Source organism: Clarias gariepinus, chromosome 3 (assembly GCF_024256425.1).
Source record: "Clarias gariepinus isolate MV-2021 ecotype Netherlands chromosome 3, CGAR_prim_01v2, whole genome shotgun sequence".
In the NCBI taxonomy this organism is placed as follows: domain Eukaryota; kingdom Metazoa; phylum Chordata; class Actinopteri; order Siluriformes; family Clariidae; genus Clarias; species Clarias gariepinus.
The window spans coordinates 10,964,617-10,992,599 of NC_071102.1; the positions used below are offsets into that span (position 1 = coordinate 10,964,617).

The following is a 27,983-nucleotide window of genomic DNA, read 5'->3' on the forward strand; positions in this document are numbered from 1 at the left end:
ATGGCAGCTCTGTACTCAGAAATGCTTTGATGTTGAGTCAACTGACTGTCTCTAGGTTTAAAATAATGTGCTTCAGCACCTCTGTTATTACTTACTCACTCACTCTCAGGGGACTCAGGGCACTAGCCAGGGCATTGACATTACGGCCTTATCCAGAGCGACTTATGTTTTTATCTCATTATACATCTGAGCAGTTGAAAGTTAAGGGATTTGGCTCAAGGGCTCAAAAGTGGAAACTTGGTGGCAGGGGGTTTGAACCTAAGACCTTTCCTTCAGTAGTCCGAACCGTTAACTACTGAGCTTTTCCTGGACACAAGCACTCCCTGTCTCACGCACACACTATGGGGAATTTGGACACACAAATCAACCTACTCTGAATGTCTTTGGACTGTGTGAGTAAACCAGATCACCCAGAGGGAACCCACCAAGCACAGGGAGAACATGCAATCTCTACACACACAGACACGCATTACTCATATAGTCCTCATGTAAAAAATCAGGAAAGAATTAACCACTACTTTGCTATGATAGTCAATTATAAAAGTTTTTCTTTTTTTTTATTATGGGTTTAGAGGCAATCATGACAAGTAATTTCATCTGCTGAAATTTTTTAAATGAGCAACATGAAGAAACAAACATTCGAAAAGATTCATAAGATAATAGGGTTTAAGCTTGGATTTCACAAGACCATTCTTATAATTTCTCTTCACAACAAGTAAATTCAAGATCCGTAATTAGCCCTCAGCCGCAGCATGAGAGTTTATTGAGTGTGGAAGTTTAATTACTATGATTGGTGTACTAGCTATGAAGTCTGAAACACCTTTCTGAAGAAGAGCTCATTAAAGAGCCATGTTCAGCCAGTTCAAAGTTTTCAGCCTCTCTCCCATTTTGTCAGGAGGGCACTCAAGTGTGACTGAATTTACACAAGACTACACAACCTTCTCAACAATTCCTCTTGCTTTATCTTTCAGCTTTCATCACTTAGTCCGCCTCGGTTATTGAGAAGAATGCTCGCCAGGCAATTAGTCAACCAATTAAAAACTCATTGTACTTTCTCCTTCACTCTTTCCATCTCCCTTCTGTTTGGGCAGCCTGCTATCATCTCCCTGTCTCTGCTCCCTGGCTCGGTTGGTATAATCTTGTCTTGATCATCCATGCGTTCTTTCTGTTCACATCATTTCTTATGGTTACTCTTTTGTTCTGACTCTGCGACAGCCTCCAGACATGTGGCACAGCACACACCATCACACAGAATGTTTATCAGATGGAAAACACTCACACTGTCTGATTTCCATGCTGATGTCAATACTAAGTCCCCAGGTGTTAACAGCGAATTGTAAACAAGACATTTTTTTGTCCCCAGGTGTGCATATGTGTCTAGAGTATTCCGGTCTTTTCCTTATCTTCTTTTTTCAGTCTTCTCAGAGTTGTTTTTTCGAATGACATTCCTTTTTTCATTCCTCATCTGATTATAACCTTCATCGTAATGTGACTACATTCACCAAAAGATCTGCTAGATTTAAAAAGAGTAGAAAGAAGCATTTTTGGCTCAGCACAAAGTAATTATCTCCCAGTTACAATATAATGGAAAAAATAACACGTATAAATATAATATAGAAATTAATAATAGAATCTTTTATATACCTGCAGGCAGGTCCCCATCTTTAGGAAACAGGTAATCACAAAGTCTTTGTAACAGCTCGTATAATATATAAGCTTCATGAAGAATATATCTGATATTGTCTGTCAGAGTTAAAGCGTCATCAATCCCAGACGCCGTCTGTCACCCAGAACTCTTTCTTCACTTTTTTTTATTCCACATTCTCTTTTTACTTTTGCTTCCTCCTGTTTCCACTTATGCTTTAGCTTATATTCCAGTTTCCTCTACATAAGACTAAAACCTGCTGGAAAAGCAGGCACAGGAGGCAAATAAAGGAAAGAGGCTAGTTCAAAAAGATCTCTTTCATCTTGCATTTACAATTCAGATAATACACAGAAGAACTGAAGAGCCAAGTATGCACTAGTGAGCTGAATAAAATGGGGACAACACGTTATGTGAATTATGAATCTCATTTGTTGGATAATCACTGTTTGTTTCACTAATACCGCCTGATGGCAGAGTATCCAAGTAGGGCCAAGTATGGCTTTGGTTTGTTCACCTCGGGGGACGGTCTTTTCTGGTTTTTGTATAGAACCCTACAAAAGAGGGCTTGGATTTTAAAAAGGATTGAAGTTAAATTAAAGTTAAAGTAGAATCCATAATAGAGCTAACAATTATATTTAAAAAAATCACAGAGGAATCAAAGATTATGCTCCTTTAATTTCTTCCCTTTGCACCATATAAAATTAAGTAATAATATAGGAATTCATATGAAGTTTTTTGTCACATACCTGTACAGACTTATGAACATTCGAATTATGGATTTCCGCAGATACAAACAAGCCGCGGTTTTACGAACATTCGTAGATTCCAACAAATCACGGAAGTAGCTCGGATGCATTGTACAAAAAATACACTGCAGTGCACCAGATACCAATATTTACAATTATATACAATATTTTTAGGATGTAAGTAAATGTATAAAATGCCCAAAGTCCGGCATACTGTATGTGTGTGCATGTGGGAGAAATGAGTCAGCCTTACCGCTTTCAATAAACCAGTCCAGGAGCACGATGATAGCTGTCCTGTTAAGCTGTCCCAAAGATATACGATTCTAATTTTGGAAAATCCACAACAAAACAGAGTTCACAGTGCAATATAGGGGAAAACCAATCTGAGACAAGATGGTGTCCGCAGTAAAACACCATGTAGTGTTGTCCCTCCCTCCCAAGTTAAATTTCAGATCAGATCGCAGGGTCAGGCATGATAGACCGCCCCTGGAGCTGATAGGGTTAAGGGCCCTGCTCAAGGGCCAAACAATGGCAACCTCTTGAAGCTGGGACTCAAACCACCAATCTTCCGGTCAGTGCCTTAACCCTATGAGTTACCACTCCCCGACTTGTGCATGTTAAAGGACAATGTTGGTATTAGATAGATTTTACAAATAAATAAAGTTATAATGTTTGATTAAATAGTGTGACTAATGACAATGGAATGACATTGAACGAAGAAAGCATTGTTTGCTTACCAGTGGACCACAAGGCAACGTGCTGTCCATGATAGTGCATGTGTTCGTATGAGTACGATAGTGCGAGTATGACAAAAAAATTCAAATACAAGACAAAGGCAACTTACTGAAAAATCTTATTTTTAAAGTAGACAAAGGGGTAAAAAGTGTCCGACATCTGTTCTGTGAAACTGGGACATGATGCAGTTTGGTCTCTGTGCAAACACCATTACAGTAGAGTCATTTGGGAGCTAAGATGCAACTCACAGTAATATTTCCAAAAGAAAATGAAACAGAGATGCAATATTACAACACTAAGAGATGCATAACGTGAGATACATGCACTGTGTGAGAAAAGGGATTGTGTCCGTCCCATGTCTGATCGAAATTCTAAACCCTGTTAGAAACCTAGGGGACTATGGATGTAGTTAGATGTTGTGTGAATGAATGTCAATCTGCATAAATGTTTCAATTTCTTGTTTTCAGTTTGTTTGGATCATTCATTCAAAGTTATCTCATCAGCATTTTATCCAAGTCATTTTAAGTTGTTCCAGTATTACGATGGTCATCCAACGCTAGGGTTCCTGCAGGGTTGAGTAACCTGCAAATAGGATAAAAATGTTGCTGGAGCATGCAGAAATAAGCCACAGATGGTGCATACATCAGTGTCATTTACTGTAGGTTTGCATGTACAAGTAGAATTTGTGTTGGCCCATATGAAAATGGAGGCGGCGCGTTGGCTTAGTGGTTAACACTGTAGCCTTGCACATCTGAGTTTGATTCCCACCTGGGGGTCTGTGTGCATGAGGTTTGCATGTGCTTGGTGGGTTTCCTTTGGGTACTCCAGGGTTCCTTCCACAGTCCAAAGACATGCAGATTAGGCTAATTGCTCTTCCCAATTTGCTTGTAGTATGTGTACAAAGACATTCTTGGGAATGTAATGAGATAATATGCACAAGGGGTACAGATGGAGCTGGAGCTTTTTAAAATTGGATTGGATAGAAAATGTGAAGGCACATGGTCATGTGTTTGAGATCAGAGCGTGCCTATAAGCATAGGCATGGATTCAGATGATACAGGGTGGATGAAAAGATTAATTGATAAGGTAAAGCAGGTTGGGATGGGAATGGGTTTGGGGTACTTAGGGATTGGGGTATAAATATACATGTTCATGGATATGGAAATTTCTTTAGGAGTCTAAGAAGGAGGGGTCGGGATCTCGGCATGATGGAATTTTGTTTGGTGTAGCTTTTTAGTTCGCTCTATTCATTCACATTAGTGTATTGTTGTTCTGTTGCATTGTGTCCAATTAGTTACTGTACTTAAAAAAAAAAAAAAAAAAAAGGATATGAAAAAAGATAAATTTCTAGCTTTACCCCAGATCTCTGGCCCAGTGCGGAAACAGGGCAGCAAGCAGATGGTTGTGCCACTGTATTTTATGTCATGGCTCCTTGGAGACACTGTACCTGACAGAGTACTTAACCCAGCATGTGTTCTCATACGGCGCTAGAGCCGCACTGTCCTCTTTCTCCTTACCTATCTAAACTCCCCTCTTCTACTTCTACTTCTCTTCTGTACTGATGGTGTGTTTTTCTGTATCCTCTCTTTTTCTTCTTCCTTTCACAGCTTGATGGCTTCTAGGAGGTACTACTTTGAGGTTTTACACAAGCAGGATGACAAGGGCTCAGACCATGTGGAGGTTGGGGTGAGTTCATCCATGCGAGACTGTCATAAGTATATTTTTGCTTTAAAACAGCTAATCCGGACCTGGATTGATAAAAAAAACAATACTTTAAAGGCTAATCCGTATGTACTGTAGGCACAGGGAATTATATATCACTAGCCAGGGCTCCAGGGACGGGTAGATTCCATATCCAGGGTGTTAGCTTTTAATTTGTAGGTTCAACAGCCAGAAGGAAACCCTTCTCGTTATTGACTTTCATTGGGTATGAAGGCTGTGTTTGAACATGGTTCAGAGCGGTGTGTCTCACCTTGATGTTGTATTAAGGTACTCATTCTGAATCCCAGCTTCTGCTGCACAATACATATCAGCCAAAAACAGCCAGCTTTTGTAGAAGTGTAATCAGGAGGTGTTCAGATGGCAAAATAGGGTATTTTCATGTTTTTTCTTTTTTTTTCTTACTTTTACTAAAAAAACATAGTATAGAAACTTACGAAATAAGTAAAAAAATAAATATCCTATAATAAATGTATATAATTATTGTCTTTTATTTTTCCATTGGAACATTTTTGATATTGTGGCGTAGGCGGGGCGGTGGTGTTCTCTATGTGTTCACCCTGTTGAGGAAGGTTGTTTGGGCTGAGGGCTTCGGCCATGTTTATGTGTGGAGTGTGTGTGACCTGTTGAATGTGCTACGGTTTATGCTAAGGCAAAATTAGATGTGGTTCTTGTGTGAATGTGCTGCTCCTGCTCATGCTATACATGCTGTGTGCAAAATAAAGTACTCCCAGCCATTGCATTGGGCAGCAATTAAGCTCACTCGTCTCTCCAACATCCTTTCCGTAAAAAAGGATAAACGGTAAAACGCTTCAATATTAAAACTATGTGGCCACATCACATCCGAAGTTTCATCCGGGTGAAAACAAGTCCTGAGGTGACACATTTGCTCCTTTTTTGAGTACACCACAAAACCAACACTGTTGTAGTATAAAATTTTATCTGCAGTTAGACAATTTATTACTTTGAAAAATGGTCTGCAAACTTTCTTTAAACAAAAGTCAAGAATATTTTTCATCGGTCTTGTTCAAAAGGGATTGTTAAACAAGCCCTAAACTGATAGTTAGATTTTTTTTCACTTACAGTTCTCTAATTTATATCCATAATTGTTAATTCTGTAAAGCTGCATTATGGTACTTTCCATTGTTTAAAGCCCTGTACAAAATTAAATCTAATTAAATTGCGTGGCACGGTGGTGAAATGGTTAGCACTGTCGCCTTGCACCACCGGGGTGCGATTCCCGCCCCGTGTCTGTGTGCATGGAGTTCTCCCTGTGCTTGGTAATCTGTGCCAGTCCAAAAGACATGCAGATTATACTGATTGACGTTCGCAAATTGCCCGTAGTGTAATAAGTGAGTGTTTAAGTGTGTGTATGTGTCCTGTGATGAATTGGCACCCTGTCCAGGGTGTGCACCGCCTCATGCCCTAGGTCTCCTGGGATAGGCTCCGGGATCCCCTCTACGCTGTACACAGGATTGAGTGTTATAGACAATGAGAGAGAGAGAGATGACAATGACAATGAATTGCATTTAATTTGGTGGCACAGTCACAAACTGGTTTGCACCTCTGAGGGTGAGGGTTCGATTTCTGCCTCAAGGTTCGATTTCTGCGTGCATGTTCTCCCAGTGCTTGGCGGGTCTCCTGCGGGTACTCCGGTTTCCTCTAAAAGTCCAAAGACATGCAAATTAGTCTATAGTGTTTCCAAAATGCCTGTAGTGTGTATGCTTGTGTGCCCTGATATGGTTTGGCACTGCATCCAGAATGCACCCTGCCTAGTGCCCCAGGTCCACTGGGATAGGCTCCAGGCCTCCTGCGACTCTGTACAGGATACGCAGTATACAGTAGAGAATGAGTAAGTGAGAATGCGAATGAATTTAATTGAATTGAATCGAAAGCTGTAGATGCTAGCGTACTGTACATGTATGTGCAACTAGAAGCATGAAAAAACAAGCTGCTTTGCATAAGCAGGTGACAGAAAAACCTTTTAGACTCAGAAGATGCAGATATGTGACAAAACACTGACAAAACCTAGCAAAGCTGTTATATATATTAGCTCTGCTTCTAGCACAACATGCTTTTTAATTAACAACTTGAGGACAAAACACATCTCACGTTAGGATTTTCACAAATGTAATTTGCTACATGATCATATGTTTTTGTTTTTCTTCATATCCATACACTTAGCTAGTCATATTTCCCCACATTTCTTATGTGATGTTAGCTATCACTGTTTAGCCTAGTTAGGTTTACAGGTAACCTGGCAATGGGAAGCACCTTTGAACTTTTACTGCATAAAGTATTTATGATTCCCATAGAACACTATGCTACATCACTAAAGTAATCTTGTGCATTTTAATCTTTTATTTTCCATCACAGGCAGTGAAATAACCGGGCTGAATGGTTTACGACCCTCTCAGCTTCCTCGGTTTTTATCCTATAATAACATACTTTTGTTGTCTCCTTTTTTTCACTCCTTTTTTTTTCTGTGCTCTTTCTTTGTGTGTCTCCGTTCATTTTTTGTCTCACTTTGAAACCGCTTTATGTAAAGCAGAGCTTAAATCAGTGACAAGTTGCCGAATAGAGGCAATTTAAGTCCGAAGGAAACAAAAAATCGAATTCACCAGCAGGATTTTGATTTAGATCTAGAAAATGCAATGGTAATGGCTTGAGCTGAGTTTCTGCTTCTTGGCAGTAGAATACATACTTACCATGGACATATTCGTCGAAATGAGGCCTTATGAGTCCACCATGCATGCTTTGTAATAAATCTCGGTCCATAAAAGTGTTTATCGATACCGACGCTCACGGCAGCACTGCATATTTGATTTTAAATGGTATGATTACGATCAGCATAACAGCGTATTTATGTGCTTTTCTAAGTGAGTTTGACTGCAGCTCTGGAATGGAATGAGACCTGGAATGCAATAAACACATATAAAAAAGAGAGGAGAGGAAATGGAATTGTACCCATAAGACAAAAATAAGAGAGAACACTTTATACAAATGATGTGTACATAAAATATTCATGAAATCCAACATAAACACCTCATAACGTATTCATAAAAGTGGGAGCACATTATAGCGCGGCGAAATGGTTTCTAGAGTCCCATCATCATACTGTAGATGGGAATGGTTGTCTCCATTAAATGTAATGAAATCATAAGATAATAGCTCTTATACTATGCATATAGTGTAACACGTATTTGATTACAGCGATTCAGTAAAATTCAGTGTTTTTAATGACACTCAATTTTTTTTTAAATCATGACAATCAGCATAATATAAGAATAATTTATTATTTTATGCAATAAAGTACATTTCTATACAACAATCAGTATTTAGTGTCCTTTATTCTTCAAAAAGACGCCTGCAGTACCATGGTGTCAATCCATGCCTTCTCGATTGCTTTGCGATTTATTTGAGAATTCCCCAGTTTTAGGCATTTTTGTGCAAAAAACCACATGTTTGTTCCATCCATTAACTAAAATAGCTTATTCTAATTAGCACACATCTTCATCCAAATTGGTTTGACCTAATTCGTGATATTATCTGTTTTGTGCACAGGGAGAACTATAATACGTGGCATACAGTGTGCTCTCTACAGCTCTACCACTGTGTGGAAAAGTTTTCTTTTCAAATCAAAGTAAAAAAAAAAATGCCAGGCACATTCAAATCTAACCTTGCTTAAGCCTGTAGAATTTTCCATTAAAATTTCTTCCAAGTGATGCAACATAAAAGTCCACATTAATGCCATGCTTATTCCTGAACCAAGGCCAGATTAGTAAAACATGCTATGACATTGTGACTTACAAGCTTTTCCTTCAGACAGCTGTTTAGTAACTAATGGAACGAGCGGGCAAAAAAAAAAAAAGAATGTCTTTTTCAGCATTTTTGCTTTATTCTGTAGGTTTGAAAAAGGAGACAGATAAGCACATAACCGAAGGATAAAAATTCAAAGGACAGGAGGGTGTGTAACGGTTGAAGTGATCAGCCTTCCTCCTGCTGTTCATGTTTCCCCAGGTACCCATCAGGTTGAAAAGAGCTCATCTGTATACACACGGCTCACTTAAGCACTCTCCAAAAATCTTTCTTTGATGAATTATTAATCATAAAGTAAAACACTGCCTGGGCTCTTCTCCCTGAGTGTTTCTCAAACACAGTACAAGTGTGAGAGCATTAAGGGAAGCCTGTAGTGAATTAGTTACAGTAAGTGACCTCAGACTTCAATTTCAAGGGCTTTGCAAGTCCAAGAGTGAGTTCCTTTTTTTATATATATAAAATAAAGTAGCTCATATTACTGTTATTGCTAATATTATATCTCCATTGAGGCTGTGTCAGTTAAATCGGACAACTTCTCATAGGCTTCCCAGGAGCTCAGAGAAACTCAGCTTATTTGCTTCCCAGAGAGAATAAACACAACCACGAATGATGCTCACACCACGACTATCGGACCCGGGCTCTCGGAACGAATTAATTCACCATCGGTGGTAGGGAAGGAAAAATAATAATAAAACGAAGGCTGTGGCACACACACCTCAGAGTTCAGAGGAAAAAGCAAAGCTGAAAGATGAAGCATTTTTGCTTTAGTTCTGTTTTGTCTCCATTTAAAATTATCGATGGCATGTAGGAGCAGGTTCAAAGACGGGAGACGTGTGGCATGAATAAATTCATAGATATTCACTGTCAGAGGAGAATTTTAAGCCTTCCTTCACAAGTAAGATAATCATCAGGGGCTTTACTCACACGCTGTCTCTTGCCAAAAAAAAAAAAAAAATTAAATAGAGAGAGTCCTTAATTAGGCATGGTGAACAAGGGAAATCATTTATTCATCAAAGTCCTGAATTAGTGGCGGAGCATATGAATGTATTTTACTTTTTTTCCATGTCATCCCCAACAGTACTTACTGAATACTTAGTGAAAATGTATGTTTCTTATTCCATGTAGGTTTTTCTTTGATTTTTTTTTCTTGATGTTTGTCAGAGTTGCTGTAGATCATGGTTGGTCCATACGGTTGGTCTATACAGTTTAATAATTCATCCGGAATATATTAAGCCATTAAGACAATTGCAGGTGTTCAACGTAATAGTGGTACCGGAATAAAGACAGAGAGAGAGACAGAGAGAAAGAAAGTTGAGAATGATGAAATGAGACTGTGGCTGATGCAATGCGTGCAGATAGAAGAAAGCTCACATGCTGTGCAGTCAAGGGATTGGCACATTTGTAGGCTTGTCAAGACCAGCGTTGCTATTTGTCCGATTTCATTTGAAACAGTCAAGATTAATATAAGTAATCTTAAAGCTTTTCTCCTCCCTTTCCATCTATACACTACCTCTATATAATCTTGATGTCTTACATCTTTATTCATAACACCATTATGATTGCTTTAAAGTTTAAAAACCTTTATTTACCATTATGTTTATTTTTTTCATAAATCCATCATCGGATCCAGTCTCACATTCCACACTCTTGTAACTTCATACTCAGATTACACACACACAAATTTTCTCCCTAAATTTATGTCCACTTCCCACCAACAGCTACCTCCCATGTGCTACATCTTTCTGATCTGCCACTCTCTTACCCATAGGGGAAGTGTAACACACTTTGAGGAGGACTTTGCATGAGCTCACAGATACCAACAATTGGTCTCTTTGCCTTTGAGAGTGGCATTGCCAGGAACTCACGATTGCCGGATGATAGTGGATAAGGCACTTTACTCCACTACTTAACTATTATTTAACTTTTTACTATTTAACTACTATTTACTATTTAGCCAGGAATTTAAATCCTACTGTACATTACACAACTACATAAGTTCCTGGATGCTAGTTCTGGTTAATGCATAATATACACACACCCACACGCACACATGAATTTAAACCACATAAATGCATAATAAAGTTGCATTATTTATAAATTGCAAAAAGCATTTACTGTACATACACACGATGTACACAAAAGTTACAGGATTGAGCCTAAACAGCTCTGTGGCCATAAGAAAACCACTTGTTAGTTAATTTGAAAAAGGATTCAATTTGCTAGGGACAAAGATTGATCAGGTCTAAGTTCAGCAACATACTGTCTTATGACCAGGTTATCAAATCAGTGCATTGTTTTCTTCCCTGATTGCCCGGGTATATTTCAGGACTTTAAGAGTGCTTCTGGGAGCAAAAAGGAATCATTTTTACACATGCACCATAATCAAATCTAAAGCCGGTTGAACAAAATCATAGAGTGTGCAACTTTTTTGGGCTGAGCATTGCCGAGTTAACGTTGTGCAGCACCGTGTTAACTCATCAACTGTCAGACTAATGTACATTTATCCACTTCTTTTTCAATAGTATCATTATATCACATCCATTACGATACACTTAAGGTAGCATAATGCTAATAGAAATGTTCAAGACATTTGTCTGAGTAAGAGAGTGTGTCTGTTTCTGCGTGTATGTGAAGGCTACAGCTTGCAGCAGTGTAATTAGAGTTTTTTGTTCTGGTAAATGACCTGTCTCGTGCAATCACAGCGAGGCTAAGAAGATGTGATGTAGTAATTGCACAGCCTCTTTAGAAGAATTGCAGCCTGTCTATCTAACAGCTATTTTAAAGTGGCAGAGCCATCTCTGAACACCTCATAGAACTAAAGCAATGATGGACCCAGGCATTTCTGTCTCCTCATCAGCTCCTCATCTCTTACTTTTCTTTTCTCTTTCAGTGGAGGCCCTTTTTGCCTGGCTTGAAGTATGATGTCATTGACTCAGCCTACATCTCACTGTATACTGGTAATTGTGCTTTCTTTTTTTTTTATGTAGTCATGTGTTAATGTGAAGATCTAAATGGCTGTAAATGGTATAAAATATTGCACCATGAAATTTATACTACACATGATTCCTTCTCATAAAATGCAGTACTTAGTAGCAGGAAATATATAATGTCACTCTTTGTCATTGAAATACACTTATGTATTAATAAGTTTGTTGGTTAATGCCATGATTATGCAACGGGAAAGCATTTAAAGGCTTTATAACACTCAAAAACTATTTTATAGCTTTATTTTAAAACATAAGTGATATAAATACAGTGGTCACACAGGTAGCAAAAAAATCTGTATTAACCATGGGATTTTAGGATTAAAAGGAGGGAAAAAAAGCTTACCAGCAAGCAGACAGCCCACCAGCTCTGACAAGTTGGAATTATGTGTCATTATTATTGTGTGACTTGATAGTGATAAAAAGACATACTATGGATGTAGTAGCATGGCGTTGAGATGCTTTTCATCAACATAAACCAGGACTGGGAAAACGTGGTCAGGGTAATGCTGGCAGAAAACCTGTTCCGGTCTACAGTAGGTGTGAGACTGGTGCAGAGGTTCAACAGGGCAATTGCTGAGTTTATATGGACCCTAATATTTCACTAATAATTGCCAAATCTGAATAAAAATGCAGATCGGAACGAAATTTTTAATTTGAGGGGTCGACCTCAAATTCCCAAAGGGTTTCATTAGCCATGTAAACCCTTGATCAGATACAGTAGTACCTCATTTGACGGAATAAATAAATTCTTTCCGCGCATGTTTAAGTCACCTAATTTTACTCCCATGTGGCACAATGTGTTTCCAGGAAGGAACTAAGCTTCTATTCCTAATTAGTAATCTCAGTGTGAACGACTCTCCCCTACTAGGCTTTGCTTTGGACTTTTATCTACTGAATCTTTTGCTGAGGAAGGGTGGACTAACCAGCTCCCCATTTTAGTATGTGCGAGACTAAATGAGACTGAATGTTTTTTAACCAGTCATAACACTAAAGATGGGGTACCTAGCCTCACCTCAAAGTTGGAGAAAAGTCTTCTTCTATATTTATATTTCCTGCAGATTAAACACTTTACAGCGTGCAGAAGCACTCTACTAAAAAGTTATATTCTGATTAAATGATTACCTCACATGCTCAAAGCATTTAAAGGCGCATCTCATCAGTTAAACAGTCATGTAAACACTTAAGTTGGAATCTATAATCAAAATGATTTCAGTAGGATTAAGGAAATATTATCCATGTAATCATACATAATGACCCAAAACATCCTGCCAAAGCTGCACTGGAGTGGTTAAAGACCAAGAACCTGAATGCGTTAGAGTATCTCAGTCAAATGGCATTCATTTTGTAGCAAGCACCAGCACATCAAATCTGACAGATTTTACCCTTTTTTCCCAAGAGGAATAGGATAGGCAGAAATATCAGGTTCCAGTTATGTAAAGCTCTTAGAGACATATATACTGTACTAAAATATCTTTTTTGATGTTGGTTAAAAAAAAGGAGGGGGGCGACTACATGTATTGACCCGAAGGGTGTATATTCTTTCAGGGCACACTATATTTGTCTGAAATTCATTCATACATGCAACTACTGTACCAAATACAAATGATCACATTTTTAGTGTTATTAACTCATAGTCAAACTCTATTACAGTATTACATAGTTATATATTATATATATTATATAGTCAAACTATTATAGTCAAAGTCAAACCCTATTATGTGCACAACAGCAAGACAAATGCTAATATACTTTCTGGATCAGTTTTTCCCACCATAAAACGTTGCATGGTCTCAAAGTTCAAAGTCAGGAATTAAATCCCCACTTGTTGAATGATCGATACTTTGCCGATTTGAACGCAAACCTCAACACTGCGGAAATGCTCAGAATCTTTCTGCTCAGAAATAAGCATTTTAATTTAAACGACGACGAGACTAACGATGGCATGGCTTGACTCTTTAATTTCTTTGCACTTGCAATCACCTGCAACGGTAACCAGACACTTGGGTTGTTGTCATGTCTCTCCACTTTCTCTTATCTGCATTCGCACATGTTCGCACCTGCAGTCCCTCACATTAGCCTCCATTGGCAAGGGAAGGGACATTCATTCACATAGGCTTTTACCACGAAGCCATAAGAGCGTCTGCCCACGTTCGAGCTTTTGCTTCATTTATGAATTTTCAGGCTTAAGCGTTTTTTCCTTTTAATCCTTGCTATAGTTAACAAGCCGAGGGAGAGAGGGACGTGCATTAGAGAGCGCAGCCTGGCCACCCCCGCTCGCTCGGAGAATACAGTGCAAAGTGTAATACGCTGTCCCAATCATTAATCACCCAGACTGCTCTGTCAGAGAGGAACACAGAAAGAACCTGCACACATTTAAACGCACACACTTGCACAAACTTGCAGCCAATCGATGCTACTAATTAAAGTGTGTTTTCACCACTGGCCAGTTGAGCAGACCCTTCTGAGAGTTCACATAACACTGGGAGATGAAACATAATGAGTGGAGAAGACACACACACACACACACACACACATGCTCGCCTCACTCAAACAACTGAGTGTGTCCATACTGTATATGTGAGAGCAGTTAATATGCTCAGAGTGAGACATACTGCTACTCTATTATGTAGTACTGTCTGGGTTCAGCTGTCAAACCCTCACGGCAATGTCTTGGGCTCTTCCTCTGTCTCTTTATCTGCTTTATTTACGATTCCAGTGCACAGAAGAAACACACACACACACATGCTGCTAATCAATACAACTAATTAAAGTGTGTCGTCATTACTGGGCCGTCAGACAGACACTTGTGAGATTTCACGTAGTGTTAGCAGACAAAGAGTAATACATTGAGAACACACACTCCTACTGAGCACAAAGTAAAGTATAGGTACTTATGGTATAAGGCCTCATAGACATTCTAATTCACTTATTTAACATACGAGTACATTGCGGGGGATATGCGCTAGTAACATAGCAAAGTGTAACAAAGGCGTCAAAATGAGAATGCAAATAATAGAAAAGAAATACAAAACAATCAAACAAAATAATAATGTAATCTTTAGCAACTATTAAATTTTTTTAATTATTTTTTACAATCGGATTAAAATCATCCAGATTAGATAAGATCCAAGCACTGGTGCCAAGTAAGGTGTATCTGCACTTTACTTGAGTATTGTCTGTATGTAATACCTTTTACTTCTACTCGCTACATTTTTTGATAAAATACCTGTATTTTTACTCCATACATTTTAAACAGAGACTCGTTGCTAAGGTGAACGTCACACAAGTCCATAGATTATTATTATTTTTATTTTTTTTTATAAATAAAAGTGTTCACGCCGTCATACACACCATATCCTGTGGGAAGGACAAGAATGAAAAATAACCCCACTAAACCTAGATTACAGAAAAGGCTGGCAGGTCATTGAAAATCACAGACTGGTTAGTGCACCAACGCGATTAATGGTTTCCTGGGCAACATCTATGGTCATTACATCTCACATTTATGCAAATTTTTACACTGCACGAATATTTCTATTTAAACTCGATATCAATTTCTACACCAGTTTCCATATTTTCCATATTTTTATAGCCAAATTGCCTATATTTTGTACAGCTAAGTTTTTAAAATATATATATTTTTTATATTTTGTGTTCTATTTTTTTCTGCAGCCAAGTTTTTATATATTTTGATCTTATTCTATTACACAATTTATTTCTATTGATAATCTTGATTTTAAGGTCACGAGCAGTCGTATAAGCATTTCACTGCATATTGTACTGTGTTTGATTGTGTATGTGACGAATAAAAATTTAATTTAATTAGAATTTAAACAGATCCCGTCCACTTGGTCTCTATGCTTTGGATTATTCTGGCTCATTTTCAGTCGTCTCAAACAAGCTTATAACCTTATATGCCTGTCCGTGTTTAATTGCATAGACTAACTTACTTGCATTGTACAGGGTAGCAATAGTAGCAAATGGTGAGTTTAACTAAAGTCATGAAAAACAACAATGCCGTCATTTGTTTAATTAATATCAAATCTAGTTGCTATCAACAAGTCATGGCATCATGTCCAGGGCCTCCTCACACACCACATTAGCTTCAGTAACTTAATAATCTGTTATAATTCATTCATATAATTTTTCATCTCCCTTTGTAAAAAAAAAAAAAAAAAAAAAAAAAAAGGGGGGGGGGGGGGGAGCACATTTCTCTATGTTGATTATTTTTAATTTAAAACACACTGTATCACCAACCTGACCAGCACTGAGTTTTTAGAAGCAGAAGTTTTGAATTTTTAACAAAGTTAAAAAATTATTTATTTTTAGCTCCCAAAAAGCCACAGCTCTCTTGAAGTTAAACTACAAGCCCTGCCCTAGAGTGGCTACTTGCGTCTCTCTAAGGTCGTCTCTTCATGATCCATAAAACTTCAGAATTCTAGCTGTAAAATCCATTGTCTAATAATATATGCAGTGTTCACTCGTCTCTGTCCACTAAACCGACCAGTCAAATAATTAATATAACTTGTAATAAAAAACTTAAATAAATTGAACTTAAAACATTTTATCTATTGTAAAGTAAATCATCTGACCACAACCAATGAACTGTACATTTATTTATTCATTATTAATTACATATTTACTTTTACTTGAGTATTGAGTTTGCTTACTTTTGCCGCCTCTGGATCTCAAAGCATTTAATCATAATGTAACTTTTGCCCCAAAACAAAGTGCTTCTGCTCACCCCCTGCCCACTGTGAAGTGTTTACTCTCGGTTGTCTGTACTGCTTTATTCTGTATACAGGGTTGCGAGAGAATCTAGAATCTATCCCAGAGGACTTAGGGCACTAGGTGGGGTACGCCAATCCATCGCAGGGCACACACACACACACACACACACACTCACACCCTCATTCACACACTTTAGGAACGCCAATTAGCCTAATCTGTAATCTTTGCACTGTGGGAGAAAACTGGAGGACCTGAAGGAAACCCACCAAGCACGGGGAGAACATGCACACTCCGTGCACACAGATCCCGATGCATGGATGGAACCCGTAACCTGGAATGCAAGGCATCAGTTCTGTGAAGTGTTTAATCATGTCTGAAGTATAATAAATGGAAAAGAAAAAAATATTAATATTTACCAATTAAATGGATTAACCAAAGGTTACCATCCCTCCCATTCCCACTACAATACATTCTTATTATGCTGTATCTAGTCAACAAATTTAAAAAATTTTTATTCATATTTGGCTGTTATTTCTATTATTAGTGCAAGATTAGGTTCACATACTGTTAGATATCCCATTGCAAATCCATTGCAAATAAATTGAATTAGTGTCTGAATCGTGTGTACTATTTATATTTTTATTTCAAGTCAGGCCGCAGTTGCAGGTGAACTGCTTTACTGTAAAAAATAAATGACAGGCAAAATGTGAAGCCGAGACGATTTCAAAAACAGACAGAAGGTCAGAGCAAACAGACAATACTGAGCAAAATCCAGATAATCAGATACAACGAACAGGATTTGGGATGTCAGGTAAGATACACTAAGCAGTACTTCATGTTGAAGTGGTGTTTGGCGTGTGTCAGTGCACACAGTTTATACTGTATATACTGCACAATAGTGGAGTGTTGACTGAGTCCAGGGTAATAAACTGGATGGCTGGTTTGTGGTGGCCCTGACTGTAGACCATGGAGCAGTCTGGGAACTGAAGTTGGACTCTGATTCCAGCGTTGACATGAGACACAGCTATTATTTTAAAGTAGTAGGTCAGAATTGCACCCAGCTGATACGTTCATCTGTTTTTGGCAAGACTCTGTCCCTCACACACTGTGCAGGTGTACACTACATGCAGTTTCAGACTTATCTCTAAATATGACCATAGACAAAAACCCCAGCATCACATGTGGCAAAACCAGGTTCATCATCATACAGTTACAGTGTCTTGTGTCTTTCTATGGGGAAAGGAGGCCTTGCCAGTCTGTTCATTTTTATATGATCCCGTGTATAAATGTGGTAAATTGATCACATAGAATGCTTGTCTCACATAGAATCATCAACTCCTTTATTTTTCTTTTTTCCTTCCTTGCTTTTCTAAAAAAAAAATAATAATAAAATCATCACTGTCATTATCTCATATTGCAAGCCTCATGTACATGGTTGTTTGAAATAATTTAATATTCAGATAAATAAATAAACAAACAAATGAAATTGACTTTATTATTCATGCACTCCACTAGTGCTGACAGTTGATTATCCCACATGACTTCCGAATCTGGTCATTTATTTCAAATGTATTTCTAAAAAAATGACAAATGGGTAAGAGACTAATAAATTTGTTTATTGCATCTCAGTATTTCTTATTTTTATGAGGTTGCTGAATATGCAGCATTTCCAAATTCTGTTCCATATTCCACTTATGAATTTGACTGCTCCTTTAACTCCAGTTCTCCGTTTCACCCGAAAATATTATCACATTCATACATACCGTCTCCGTTTTTTTTCAAAGAATGTACACTTACCTACAGCACTAGAGTCTATAGTTCTGGACGTTTTCTAGCGAGTGCAGCATTGTGTTTTGCCTTTTTTGCACTTCTTGCCTGAGCTGATCTCAGTGACCTACTCTGTCATCCCTCATCCACCGAGCTGCTGCTCATGTGTGTGAAGTTAACTCCATGACCCTTTTCCCACTTTCCTCTCTCATTCTCTCTCACCTCAGATGAGTCCAGCCTGAAGATGAACAGTGTGAAACACATCCCTCAGACCTTGGCCAGCCACATACGCACTCTGCAGGAGGTCCACGGTTCACACACACATGCTGCAGACATGCTCAGACCAGACCCACGCGACACATTCTACAAGAGTGAGTATATCAATCACATGATGTACTATAATTTCCAATATTCATATACTGCTGATCTTGCTAGTTATTTTCAGGACTTTTTTTTTGTGCAATAGACTCTACACCCAGCTGAAACATAGCAGCGCAATGTAGAATCCATACTTGTCATGGGATTAAAGCAGTGTTGCTGGAGGAACTTTAGTTCGTTGCTCTGTATACATAATTAACTATTGGGAAAAATCCACAGGACAGTGTGTGCGACTTGTGGAGATTAGACAAAATCAGCCACAACACCAACAACAAAGCCAGGTGAATTAAACAACATTGATTGTCAATTATATACCAGTAAATTGGTGAAACGATCATGGGCACCCAAGGCACCTTTATGTCTGCGGGGATCAAAGGCTAGCCTGTCTGGTCGGATCCCACAGAAAAGCCAATAAACCACAAATTGTTGAAAAACGTCACGATACCCAGTGCAACACAGCCTGCTGCGAATGGGACAAACAAGTCTGATCCATGGAGGCCTCACCGTCCTGGTGCCAGACACCACAGCACACTCCGGGGCCAGAACTGCCCTAGCGGCACAAGTGGAACTCCAACAACATCGGGCTTAATGTTTTAGATTTTAACTTTATGGCTGATCGGTGTATTTCATAACCTTATTTCTGGAAGTTTTGAAAACCTTATCAGGTTTGAAAACTGGGGTATTTTAAGGAATTTATGTATTTCTCACCTTCTGATTCAATATACTCCTGAAATGGAGGCATGCATCCTTTAGATTGATTGCATACAAAACAATCATGGATTTTCACTGTCTGCATCACAGCAAGTACTACAAAGACATCTTTCAGTTCTTAAATGGAGCAAAATCATTAAATATTTCAGGATTTGTGGTTCACTTAAGAATTCTGTTGCCTATTTTTTGAGTAGAGTGATTCTGTGGTAAGTATAGTCATTTACTGGAGCTTAGGTCTTGTGTATCTGTGAGGTGGGCTCCTGTGTTCAGCACTAGACAACACGGTAACAATACATTCTGGACAGTGTGCTAAGTAGCCACTCAAGTAGTCTGTGGTTATCAGGCTTCAGTGAAGAAAGGAAGGACCATCCCTCCATCAACAAGGACCGAAGCTGAACTCCCCCGGCAATTTCAGTAAATCTTTTCCTTAGTGACTTGATCACAATCTGTTCCAGCACAAAACTGCCTTTGTGTTTTGTGCTGCGGTGAGGGCACAATGCAACCCCTAGTGTATCCCATGTATCTTCTTTTGGTTTTATTCTTGCTGCTGCAACACAATTATGGCACTCACCTTTATCTTCCTAGAGGGCTCGGCAGCCATATCTGCTGTTAGCTTTATTCCTCAATGTGGCCATGAAACACTAGAGGAAGGTGATGAATACGCGGCAGCATTTGAATAGCTTGCTTTGCCACAGTTATGGCAGAACTCTCTTTGCAGATGTTCAAGTCGGGGCATTTTGGCAGTTGGAATACAAAACTGCACACACAAGCTGCAAATGTTTGGACTTTCTAAAACTGTACCTGCCAGCTTAGAACAATAGACCATATGCCTATCTTAGAAATAGAGGCAATAAGGGCCAAATTAGTAATAAGTAAAATATTACCTACCATCGTTTGTCACCACTACCCTCATCACACTCATTCACAACTCTGCTGGTTTTAACAACAACAACATGTAGATTTGCTAGAGGTCAATGGATTACAACACCGTACTTAGCACATTGTTTTGTCCAAGCCTTTAAATAATAAATGCTTATAACTGCGCTGAATTATTATTATAATAATAATAATAATAATCAGTCCTTTTTGCACTAATTGTCATTAAATGGCAAACCTTGTTAAATTACTGTAGACTGATATAGACTGAAGTGCTTAAATAATTGTATGAGTTGTATTACTAATGAGACACAAACAAAATGTGGGTACTTATACTACAAGGTGTGTTGAAGTCGAACTACACTAGGACTTGTGATGAAATTTTTTCGTGAAAAAAGGAAACTGACATTTTCAGATGAGCGCCTTATCCTTTGAAAATCAATGGAGGACTTGTTAAAGAGACGTATCTTGTACATACCTACATATTTTGTTATGCTTTGTTTACACTTTTCAGCCCCGCTGTTCCTGCACAAATATTTATTCTCATTGTTGTCAAGCAAAAAACCTTTCCTGCTGACAGGCTGCAAACTTTTAATTTTTATTTCGATCTTGTCAGTTCTGTTTCACGTGCATTAAGGGGGCGATTTAGATTGTTATGACTGCATGTGTGCATACTAACATTAGCATGGCTGATGCTGATTTATTTATTTATTCTGTTCTGTAGAATATGCACAGCGTTTGTCTGTCTGACTACATACTAATGCAGGCTCGGCTGTGTGCTCGGTGCGTGCCGAATAATAATTTGCTTTTAATTTAACAGGTTTGTGGTTGTATTAAATCATGTTCGGACTGAATGACTAATGGGGGAGAGCGATTTCAATTTAACCCTAATGTACTGTTCACTATGGCTTATTCACAAATTTCTCATTGACTCAGACTTTTATAGTCTCCAGTTTTATAGCAGTACTGTTTTGCTAGGCCCTTATCACAGATATAGATGGGAAAGCATGGACTGACATCAAAACGTGAAGCTTTCCTGAGTTGGTCTCCAGTTTCATCATGGTTTTGCAAATGCACTTGGCAATACTGTTTTTACAAGAACTGTTCCAGAACAGCTGACCTTCATGTCTTAAAATAACGACTGGCTGTTGTGGTTGTTCTTACTTAATTACCCAATGCTATATGTGTTATTTCCTAGTTTTAGGAAAAGTCCTGTATTCTTCTAGAATGTAGAAAATAAATCCAACCTTGTGTCTAAACTTGGACTGGTTCTGTATATTAATAAATATATATGTGTATATATAAATTTTGCATGAACCACTCTAATTAATGCAGCGGTTGCAGTAGATAAAAAAGGCCACCAGAGATTCAAACGAGGCAGGTTGATGTGAGAGCGAGCACAAGTCTATTAAAATCCATATCAGCAAGCAGATTTGCAATTAGAAAACAGGCTGAGGTCAAATTGAGCAAACAACCAGAACAGCACAGGAAAACCAGATCAGAAACTGAGAACTTAAAAACAGGTCAAACCACCAGGTAAATCAGTGAATACAACTCGTAAGTGCAAAGAAAACTGTTCGAACCTTACAGGAAATGAATATGCAGTCTAAATAGACAGAACCGAACACTACTAAACAGGAAACATGCGACCTAGTCCTCAGGTCAGTGTGATAGTCATAAAGTCTCCAAAGGGATCTGGAGCTCCTTATTTCTGTCTTGCAGTACACCAGTGATGCATTCTGCAGATCGGTCAGGACACTGTTGGGTTTCTGTGTGTTGAGTATCATGACTCTGTGTTTATCGACTGGTGAGCAGGGTGATGGGAAAGGGGAAGGGTGTGAGCCCCCTGCTGGCAAACAATACACACCTCTTCACAGTAACACTAAGATATATAAAAAAGATACTACTACATATAAAACCACAAATTATTAAAGTATCGACTTTTATTTGAGCCATTAACTTATGTCTCATGCAGCTTCAAAACACAAGCAGGGAAAAAAAAACAGCGGTTTTAATCTAAAATTAAATAATTACATAAAAAGGTGCTCTGTTTAAATCTCATTATTGAGCCTCTTTTATAAATGTATCTTTTCTGAACTGAAGGATTAGTACATTCTGATACGTACAATGTGTAATTTTTTTTAAGTCTTCATTTTTTTAATCTAATCCTTTTTTTTCCTTAAAAATTTTTTTATTTTTTTTTTTGCTACTATGTACAAATGTTATAGTACAAACAAAATTGGTGAAATTAGACAGTGACTGAAAGCATCCTGTTTCTAAACCAGTCGTTTCAGCATGTGGATTTCGCCTCTTTTACACTCGGGTTATAATATCCTTTAGCGAGAAAGGAATTTTTTAAAGAAGTCTTCGTATGATTTATGAAATTGTCATACAACATCAAAAAGAGTAGCTATTTAAATGTGAGTGATAAATCAGATGTAGCAGTGTAGACTTTCCCACACACTAGTCCCATATTTGCATGTCATAAGTATATATTTACATAAATTACACTGTTGTTGTAATAGTGGGGTAAGAAAAGAAAAAAACGAAAGAAAGCGCAATCCAAAACGAAAAAGAGAAAAAGTAATACAGTTCAGCAAACTAAAAGTGCTTCGGCATGGGATGTATTTGCAGGAAACAAAAGTATGCTTTAATTTCCAGAAAGCTGCTTTTAGAAACACTATCATCTCTGGTATGCAAATCCAAATAATACTCAATTGAAGGACTAATGAGCTGATAAAAATCCACGTCTAAGCATTATGTTTCACATTTACAAACTACATGTTGACATTAAACCCAATGATTTACACTTAAGTGTGCGATTCCTGCATGCACAAATGTAATTAGCAGTGAAATTCCCGAACCTAGCAACTGGATTCAGGGCATCCTTAGTCCCAAGTCTGGATAAAAATAGAAATCTTGCATCAAAAAGGGTATCCGGAGTAAAACCTTTGCCATGTCAGATGTGCTGATTGGATGTTCCGTTTATGAGCAGCCAAAAGAACAGCAACAAAAAATGTATACTCTACTTACAATATAATTGATTATACTGATACTGAGGTGTGGCTCTTTCCTGGCACCAGTACGTTGGCAGTGCATACAATTTGTGCTGTGGATTGCTGGGTGGGGCCTTCATGGATTGGGCATGGTTGTCCCGTGCATCCCATTGGTGCATATCAGAAGTGATAGCTTTTGTTCCACAAAGGCATAAGTAAGCCTCAGGTGCCCATGATCCTTTTACCAGTTTGCTGGTGCATAGCTGGTGATAAGGGTGTTTCAGTCCACCTGGCAGTGGTGTTAATGTTAGGTCTGATTGGTTTATATACAGTGTTGGGTATTTGTTTTATATATATTTTTAAATGTGTTTTGGCCCCAATTAGAAATATCGGTTTGACAGAATGGTGGCTTAGAGGTTCGAATTTTGCCTTACACCTTAAATGTTTAAATGTCTTTGTTTGCATGCTTTCTCTGTGTCTCAGCCCGAAGACATGCAGATTAGGCTAATTGGCGTTCCCACATTGCTCATAGTGTGTGAATGGCTGTACAACGGATTGCCACCCGCCTCATACCCTAAGTCTTATTGGATAGGCTCCAGGCCCCCCGCAATCCTGTATACAGCATAAAGCGGTATACATGATGATGATAGTGATGGTGATGATGGTGATGGTGATGGTCATACCAGTTCAAATGTTACTCTTTTCTGAAGACAGCAGCAATTCATTTTTTTGCTCTATATAATAGTCATGCATTAATTATGTATGTGGCTATGCATTTTATGATAATGAAATCAAAAACTGCTTAGAATTGTATATTTAGCATTATATTTTAATGAATTAAATCAAATGTATATTATCTCCTCTTAGTCCCTATGATGGCTCCGTCCAGGCTGGAGAAGGTGCTCCCGTCTTGTGTTTACTCTCCTACCTATGTCGTGAGAGATTTCCCCATCGCACGCTACCAGGGCCTGCAGTTCGTGAGTAGCACTGTAACACTCTATATAAGCTGCATTTATTTGATATGTATTTGCTGATGCTCACACTCTGGGGAGAAACAAAAAAAAAATCTGATTTCCAGACAGTGTTACAGTCAGCAAACATCGCCTCCCGTTGGACATAACTGATCATTACAATTAATTTCTATGTTGTTTTTTATGTTTTAATCCTTTTAGGTGTACCTGTCCTACGTCTATCCGAATGATTTCACCAGACTCACTCATATGGAAAGAGAGAACAAATGCTTCTACAGGGAATCTCCAGTATACCTGGAAAAGTATGGCTTACCAGTTAACAGAGTATTTATTACCTCATATTACATCATTTTTACTGCAGATTTTGCATTTATGAATGACATAATGAGTGATGTTATAATGCTTCACCTTGTACTCCGAACAGGTTTGGCTTCTATAAATACATGAAGATGGATGAAGATAGTGATGACAAGCCTATTTTCTTTCCAAATCCTGATGGTGTGTTGTGACATGCTGCAAAACAGTTTTAAGAGAGAATTTAACAGTTGGCTTCTTCTGGTATAGGTTAATCACAGCATTGTCAGAGATGAGGATGTCACAGCTGTGTTTGTGATAATTTGTGCTTTAAAAAAAAAACAGCATGTGTGATTGTGCGTAAGTGTGTTAGCAGGATGGCAGAATGGTAGTAATAATGCTACATTAAGAGTTGAGAAACTTTTTGGATCTTTAATTGTCAAAATAATTATTTTTCATTAGATTTCCTTGAAGAAGAAGAGGGTGTAGATCTAGAGGAAGATTTGGTCATCTCTAATCATCATCCAGTCAGGAGAACAAGCAACACAAGCATGTCTGATCAGCTCTCAAGTTCTTCATTTAGCACCATCTCTACTAAGACCCAAACAGCCAGAGACTCAAGAGATCACATTGTAACCCGAGAGCACCTGTACTCACATTTCAAAGCCAAGAGAACCAAAAGGAGGATTAAAGGAGAAGACCAAGCCTACCATAAACACGCTCAAGAGGAAGAGCAACAGAGAGGAATGGGTAAAGAGAGGCACCTAAGGCACATTATAGAGGCAGACCGTGGGACTTTGACAGACCACAGAGAAAGTACGGAAGAAGGAGACGTTGGCATGATGCAGATTCATGGACGGCGTTCTTTAAAGTGGCTTCCACCAAGCAGCGTACAGCAAAGCAACAAGATCACGCCTTTAAGGCTGTCCAAAACATTCAAGGATTCTCAGCGTTCCTCGCTATATTCGTTGGCGAGTCACCTTCTGAGCAACAGGGCACATCCTGGCTCTCCAGAGAAAGAAGTTAGGTCAAGCAAAATCGACCTCACTAAACCTCATTCACCAAAAAGTTCACCCAAGCCGCCAATGGAGATCTTTCCTGGGGTCTTTTTGTATCAAACTGCAAGCGGGAAAAAGCTTGTGGATTTCAGTTCAAGGTGGAAATTCACAAAAAGGCATGACTCCTGGCCGAAGTTAGACCATAAATCACCCACACAGCAACTGAAGCGCAGCTCTCTACTCTCACCTACTGTATACGGAGTGAATGATTTTCCATCACCCTTCATAACAGACCTGCCACCATCAAGCTCAGACTTTACAGGGACAAATTCGTCTAACAGAAGACGACCCGTGGAGATCGGGGCCACCACAGCTTCCGAGATGGTGGAGGAGTCGCAGCAGCCGGAGGTCGCTAAGATTAAAGACAGCGCCACCTCTGAATACAGCTACGAAGATGAAGAGGCACGACCCGGCTGGACTGAGGAGGCGATCAACTGGCAACGTACATTCAGCGTAAATCCGGTGGATTTTGAGCTGCTCAGGTCGGACTGGAATGACCTCCGGTGCAACGTGTCTGGAAACCTGCAGCTGGCCGAGAGTGAGGCGCAGGAGGTAATCGTGCAGTACGTAGAACGGATAAACAAGTTTAATGGAGGGTAAGTGTACCTTTTGGTGCATTTCTGTCGTGTTTAGCAGTCCAAAAATAGTCTAGGGTTAGGGTTAGAACTGTTTAGATCTTTACTGTTAGTTTTGTTTGCACTTTTAACCAGGTTGTGTGTTACTTCTGTCTCTGATACAACAGCGATCTCTTTTAGCAGTGTGTCCATGCAGCATTATTGTAATGAGAGACACAATCATACTCTCAACACCTTTACATATTAAAAAGTGTGCCTGCTGTTAGTGCTGAGTCATCAGGTTTACATGTACGCTTATTTCTCCTTTTTTCTTATTCATCTCTTTCTTATTTCTCTCTATGCCTTTTTTCTTTTGTTCATTTTTTTCCTGACAATTTCAGACTAGTTCACTTACTCTTACTCACTCACTCATCTTCTATACCGCTTTATCCTGTATTTAGGGTCGCGGGAACCTGGCGCCTAGCCCAGGAGGCTTAGGGCACAAGGCAGGGTACACCCTGGGCAGGGTGCCAATCCATCGCAAGGCACACACACACACACACTTACACACACTACGGTCAATTTGGGAACGCCAATTAGCCTAATCTGCATATCTTTGGAAAATGGGAAGTCATAGGTGCAATGTACCTAAATATAACTTTAAGTAATAGCTACTAATGTAGGCCAATATCTCACTTTTTTTTTGGCTATCTACAAATTGAGACACTTTTCCTTAATGCACTGATGTGTATTAATTTATTTAAAACATTAATTCAGATTTATACCATTTTGTATGGATAGATATAATAATAATAATAATGATAATAATTATAATTGCACTCTACTATAATTCGTTCCTGTGCCCATGCAACACGAATTAAACATGCTGTTATTTATTTCTATACACTGAATTCTAGTTGTCCTCTCTCTCTCTCTCTCTCTCTGTCTCTTTCTTTCTCTCTCAGCATATACTTCCTCCGCCGCATCGTGAATGTCGAGAAACGCAGAGATCCGGCACGAGGAAGCCGTTATTTAGTGGAGCTGGAGCTGTTGGAGGCGGGGGAAAGAGTGGTACGCCTGTCTGAGTACATCTACTTCCTTCACCAGCGCAGCCGCCATGAAGAAATTATAGAGAGCAGGGAAGTCACCACTCCTTCTGCCCCTGCCGTGCCCTCTAAAATACCAACCACCAGCAGCAGCTCCAGTGGACCGTCTCGGGCATCCACGTCCTGGAGAGGTCACTGGCCAAAGCCGCTACTCTGTCAGCCTATCATGCTACAGTGGAGGCATGACGTCATGGTGCATATTGTGGTTCCAGGTACTGAAGCCCGACATATATAGCTTTGTGTCCCTAGAATAGTTAACTACATCTTGCACAAATTTTTCGCCATACAAGCTCAATTAATTAACGTGAGAATTACTGTTTTTATTTCAGTTACCTGGCAACAGCATACATGCCATTATTTTTAGTCAAACTGCGCTTTGTCTTACTTTGTCAAAATTTGTCAGCACCACACAGTTGATGCTTTTATTCCCCTATAAAGTTGAATCCAGGTCAGTTTACCCCTCCGGTCATGTTCTCTGATGACAAACCAGGTTATCATCCCATGCCGTCCCACAATCCCTTGCACATTTTTGTTACTTACCAATGAAAGGCTATAAAATATTTGCGGACAAATTTGCATTCAGTGTGAGTTTAATAAAAGATGTTTGAAATGCCAGTCTTGTAGATCTGTTCCTGGTATATGAGTCTCTCCCCATCAGCACTGACCCATGACCAGAGAATTAGATCAGGCATGATAAAATTTATAATGATCTAGCCCGGAGCAAAATTAGCTGAGAGGCTATTACACTTAACTTACTGTATTGCTTTTTTGTGAAAGTTTAGATTAGGTTTCATTTTCCCAGCAGTGCGTTTTGGTTTGCATAATGCTGTGCCAATGATGTCTAATGACTATTCGTATAAGGGTGTTTTTGAAAGTTTAGGATTACTTTA

The 27,983-nt window shown here is 38.8% G+C and overlaps 1 protein-coding gene across 1 annotated transcript in view; it reads left to right on the plus strand.

The window, feature by feature from the left end:
• The window catches only part of b4galnt4b (beta-1,4-N-acetyl-galactosaminyl transferase 4b), a 108,221-nt gene that overhangs the window by 73,877 nt on the left and 6,361 nt on the right, over positions 1–27,983 (plus strand). Inside the window, exons 9-16 of the mRNA XM_053492041.1 lie at positions 4,734–4,812; positions 11,555–11,621; positions 18,377–18,520; positions 23,978–24,087; positions 24,283–24,383; positions 24,506–24,579; positions 24,838–26,029; positions 26,953–27,305. Coding sequence (XP_053348016.1) covers positions 4,734–4,812; positions 11,555–11,621; positions 18,377–18,520; positions 23,978–24,087; positions 24,283–24,383; positions 24,506–24,579; positions 24,838–26,029; positions 26,953–27,305 — 2,120 coding nt within the window. The remainder of the gene's footprint in view (positions 1–4,733; positions 4,813–11,554; positions 11,622–18,376; positions 18,521–23,977; positions 24,088–24,282; positions 24,384–24,505; positions 24,580–24,837; positions 26,030–26,952; positions 27,306–27,983) is intronic.